This window comes from Drosophila willistoni, assembly GCF_018902025.1.
Source record: "Drosophila willistoni isolate 14030-0811.24 chromosome 2L unlocalized genomic scaffold, UCI_dwil_1.1 Seg168, whole genome shotgun sequence".
NCBI lineage: Eukaryota > Metazoa > Arthropoda > Insecta > Diptera > Drosophilidae > Drosophila > Drosophila willistoni.
In genome coordinates, this window is record NW_025814047.1 from 7,362,002 (window position 1) to 7,367,104 (window position 5,103).

The 5,103-nt window shown below is 37.7% G+C and overlaps 1 protein-coding gene across 1 annotated transcript; it reads left to right on the forward strand.

Annotated features, from left to right (window-relative positions):
• The first annotated feature begins 197 nt into the window (after positions 1 to 197).
• Positions 198 to 2,148, forward strand: LOC6652268 (luciferin 4-monooxygenase). The gene is made up of 4 exons (XM_002074909.4): positions 198 to 572; positions 636 to 828; positions 884 to 1,006; positions 1,062 to 2,148. The coding sequence occupies exons 1-4, from the start codon at positions 227 to 229 to the stop codon at positions 2,035 to 2,037; spliced, it is 1,638 nt and encodes a 545-aa protein (XP_002074945.1). The 5' UTR covers positions 198 to 226; the 3' UTR covers positions 2,038 to 2,148.
• The last annotated feature ends 2,955 nt before the right edge of the window (positions 2,149 to 5,103 follow it).

Sequence of the window (5,103 nt, forward strand, 5' to 3'; positions counted from 1 at the left end):
ATTTCGTCAGTTTTAACGTCATGCAAACCACCAAATCAGCATCTATTTAGATACCCAATGACAACAATAATATTCGGTATTTAGCTTTGTCAGACGACGCATCGCGTCGCAGCGTGCCGCATTAATTAGCAACTTCACTTTTGTTTCCTACTTTACGACTCATATAAAACAGAGATGAGACGCAATAAACTTATTAGTCTATCCAGCGATCGCAACGATCAAGAATATGAGCTGTACGGTGCACTATGATGCCGCCACACGCACCTGGCAGGGACCGCGGGGCAAGGACTTCTACGGACCTGAAATGACCCTGGGGGAAGTAATAATGCGTGTTCTCAGTCTCAGTTCGGACAAGATAATGCAACACTGTGACATAACGGGCGAAGACCTAACCGGCTCGCAACTAGCTCGACAGAGTGCCAGAATCGCCCATGCCTTTAAGCGTCTCGGACTGCAACGCGGCGACGTCATAGGCATCTCGGCGAATAATACGACAAATCTAACTAGTGTTGTTATAGCAGCTCTATTACGTGGTATTGCCATCAATCCACTGCACCCGGATTTTGCAGAAGGTAAGTCCCGAGAAAAGAGAAAGTGAAAGATTCTTTAAAGCCAAAAGTTATTTATATTTGCAGAAACCGTTAAGTATATGTATGATATCACAGAACCAAAGTTGATATTCTGCGACATAGAGAACTACACGACTATTAAAGATGTGAATGAAAGATTGATTAAGCCGGCAGAGATCTATCTGGTCAACGGACTGATTGAAGGTGTACGCGATGTCAGCGAGTTGCTCATTGATGATGAGTCTATAACAGCCGCAGCGTAAGTTACCTTCTTGAATTCTAAAATGTTCCATAATAACTCAACTCCTTTGTAGGTATAAACCTTGTCCTAAGTTGCATGGTGATCACACAGCTTTCATAGTTTGTTCTTCGGGTACTACGGGCATGCCCAAAGGAGTAACACGATCACATCGTAGTTTGCTTGGAAATTGCAAGAAGTAGGTGGACTTTCAAATCGCAGTCACTTGTTTTTAACAAGCTATCCATTTCCAGTCCAAACACATACACCAGAGATGCCATTCTCTTGTCCTTCAGCCCCCTATATTGGATTTCTGGGACCATTATCTTGCTGGCATCTCTTCTTAATGGCTGTAAACGCATCATAACAAATCGACCTTATTCCGTTGATTATCTCTTAAGCATTGTATCTACCCATCGAGTGACGTTCCTCTTCTTGGCCTCGCACCAAATCGCTCTGCTAGCCAAATGTGAGATGGATCTACTGAAGCTACGGGCTCAACTGGCCTCCATACGTGTTGTAATCGGAGCTGGATCGAAGGTCTGCAAGGCTGTTTCCCGTCGCATGTATGATCTGATAGGAACCACACGATTCATCGTGGGGTATGGTCTGTCTGAGATGGGCGGAATAAGTAAGAATCTGGGAGGTCCTTTAGGCTGCGAGGGTAAGATAATGCGAAATGTTGATGTCCGCGTGCTGGACAAATTGGGAATGCCATTGGGACTCAATGAGGTGGGGATCATCTATGCCTATCTTCGCTATAAATGGGAGGGCTACTACCGTAATCCAGAAGCCACGAAACGCGCTCTAACCGAGGACGGTCAGTGGTTTAGAACTGGTGATATTGGTTATATAGACAGCGAAGGGTATCTGTATATACAGACACGTGATACAGATGTCTTCAAGTTCAATAATTTCCAAATATATCCCGAACAAATTGAAGAGTTTATTCTGCGCCTTCCGGGAGTTAGTGAGGCATGCGTTTTCGGAGTTCCCGATGATGTGTCAACTAATCTAACTGCCTGTGCTGTGGTAAGGGCAGATAATTTGGAGGGAAAACAACTTAGAGCTAATCAAATTACATCCATTGTCGAAATGCATTTAAGTGGGGCATATCACATACGTGGAGGAATTTATTTCGTCAAGTCTTTACCAAAAACATCCAATGATAAGCTCCAAAGGCGTAAAGTACTACAAATGGTCAAAGAATTAGGAATACCATCTGAATAACTTGTGCACTAAAAAAGGAATCCCGAGATTTTACAAACCTATAAACTCAACTCACATCCAGATATACACAAATTCGTTTTCGAATAAATACAAACACAAAAAGTGTATTAAAATTTTTCGATATTTACTGCATTCGAAATGTGTTATCGATCCTTTGTTAGTGTTCAATTCCCAAAAATCTTTTTCAGAGCGAAAGAAAATATGTATATACCGTAAATGCATCTGATTGTGATTGAATCGAATATACCCAATATTATAAGAAAGTGTACATTGTGAAACGTTTGTGGATTGTATTTCTAATTATCGATATGTGCGATTAATTCCTGTCAACGTAATCGGGGACCTATTAGATTAATTTCCGAATATCGATTGGAAATACATGATAATGCGCTTTACTGCAATGTTCCCCCAGTTAATTAGTTTTGCTCCACTGTACGCAGTGCAGAGATGTCAACTAATGCCAGGGATTCAATGAATTTTAATCGAGATTGAAATTGTAAATGCAATGTCCTTCTACTGCGCCCCACAAAGTTGTCGGACGTCATCTTGCCATTGCCCCTTCGACGTCCGTATCATCCTGGGTCCTAGCTAAACCTTGGGTGGAATGGGTCTGGCCCAATGACAAGCAATTTGTTATTTGTGGCACTCCTGTGGCTGCCAATGTTGTAAAAGAGATGTGCAAAAACAACGAGAAGTACACCAAAAAATTTTCCTACATAAAATGAATTGAAAAATTAAAATTGCAATATGCAATACATATTTTATGGGTCGATGTTTTGGGTTTTCAGGACTTTTCCTAGTCTCCAACACATTGGGGTTAACATTTAGTTTAGACATTTGACAAATACCAAAATGAAATGTTTCGATAAAAACACGATTCAATTTGCGTTTTTCGAGAAATGACAGCCCACACGGTGAGTGAAACCAGAAAGCCACTTTGTGCTCGAGTTTTGGGACTCAGATTGGGCCAGGCAAGGAGACAGAGAGAGGGAATGACACACAACTAAGCCGTTGAATCCATATGCTGATGGTGCTGTGGTCTGGCCTGTCCTGTCTGCATTTTGCAACTAATGCGGATTATCCCAAGGGCTTTGCAAACTGCACCCAAGGTGTAAATTGTGTGCCAGGGATTTGCATGGCCAATGAATGAATGAATGCAAAACTGAATGAAAACTGAATACTGGACAACTGAAGTTGCTTAACAATTTCCGGATAAAGCCAGCATACAGCAAAAAGAGTTAAATGCTGTGGCCGAACTTGTCTAAAACACCCTCACACACAACACAGACACACACACACACATACACACTCATTCAATCCGTACTTTGCCTCTTAGAAAAATTCTTAGTTTTGCATAAGAAATTCTTGCTTTCTATCTTTGGGTTAGAAATTTTTGCATTGATACATTTTGCTTGATAAAAAGTAATTTGCTCAAGAATTTTGATTTTCCTTATCTAAGGAGATAGAATTCACGTTTAATTTTTTTTAATTGATGTAGGGTATGTTGGTGGGTATCATACTTTTGTTACCAATGCGATTTGTAAGGCATTTCTAAGTCAAGAAAATGTTAAAGACTTTTCCAGAAAGAATTGTTGTTTACATAAATCTAAATGTTTCTTACTAGTTAGTTTGTTTACAAACTTGACAATAGAATTGTAGACCACAGAGTCAATTAAGTTCAAAGGGTATAAAATACTTCGTAGATCTTATGAGCTCATATTTTGGTGTAACTATGTATATACTCGGTTCGTTTTGTCTTTGCCACAAAGAGTAAACAATATGAAATTCTTATTTATTTTTCTCAGTTCTTTTTTGCTTTTATTCGTTGTAAATTTTTATAAAATATTTCCACAGTTTGTAAACAACAACAACAACATCATAAACCCACAACTGAAACCACATATAGTTACTCGTATATACATGTATTACACAAAACAAAGAATACAAATTTATGCAAACTCTTTAAATTTTCATCAAGGATATTCATAGCATATGGAAGAATTTGTAAACAACAGCACAACGAAGCAAACTGAAAATTCAATGAAATATGTGTTCGAATCGACATTGAGATACCCAGCAAAAGACGCGTAAAATTTTCAAAAATACAAACCAGATAGATTTATCCCCTTATCTTAAATGGAATTGCTTTTTTGGTCTTGGAACCTTAAATTAGTTTGTAATTTCCAATTACCTTTGGATAAATACTACCAGTAAAGTATTTTTGAAAAGTTTTCCCCCGAATATCGTTTCATTTATAAGGAACAGCAAAATACACGGAAGTACTATAACAAGTCACTAAGTTGGTAATTGCTTCGAATACTTTTCAAATACTTTTCACCCAAATATTTAGGTCTACTATTGCTTTAAATAAATTCGGTTAGATTGGATAATTCCACATGGATGTAGTCCTTAGTGGTAACTTATTCATTTAGTTGAATCATTTGGATTGGCTACATCTGTTAGCCTATTCTGAGTAAAAGGGTAATGAATCCTTTTAGACGCCTCATGGAAGAGTGGACTATTAAAAGATTAGGCGAGATACGGCTAAGGCTAGAGTCTTCATTGTTTAAAATATACTTTACAGCAAAATAAAATGACTTGCAGAAAATTTAAACTACAAAATTACTACTTTTGATTAACACTTGGAAACAACGTCATATATTGGGGAAAGAACATTTCTGATGAGGCATGGGAAAAGGTCCTTAGTAACTACTGAGTAGCTGAAAAGTTTTTAGATAAAACTTATATGTCTGCCCACTTAGCGATTGGTTAATGTACTTTATAATATGATATTATTCATTTTTTCTTATTTATTCAGTGATTGCATTTACCGCACAATAACTCAAGTGACAAAGTGGGTAAATACACGAGCAAAAGATACAAATATATCACGTATAAATAGTTCTGTCATCCACATCATCTGTACATATGATGATAAATGATATGTGAATATGATTATTGCTGATTCACGATATATTACATTAAAAGTAATATGCATGTTATATTAGGATACAATCAAAACGCATTAAGGTAGTTAAGATATATGTAACTTATTATTTATATAAG

Excerpts from the sequence above, each read along its gene's own strand:
- LOC6652268 (XM_002074909.4), top strand. The coding sequence starts at position 227 with ATGAGCTGTACGGTGCACTATGATGCCGCCACACGCACCTGGCAGGGA. Across the intron at positions 829-883 it reads GAGTCTATAACAGCCGCAGC|GTATAAACCTTGTCCTAAGT; the intron begins GTAAGTTACCTT and ends ACTCCTTTGTAG. Across the intron at positions 1,007-1,061 it reads TTGCTTGGAAATTGCAAGAA|TCCAAACACATACACCAGAG; the intron begins GTAGGTGGACTT and ends ATCCATTTCCAG.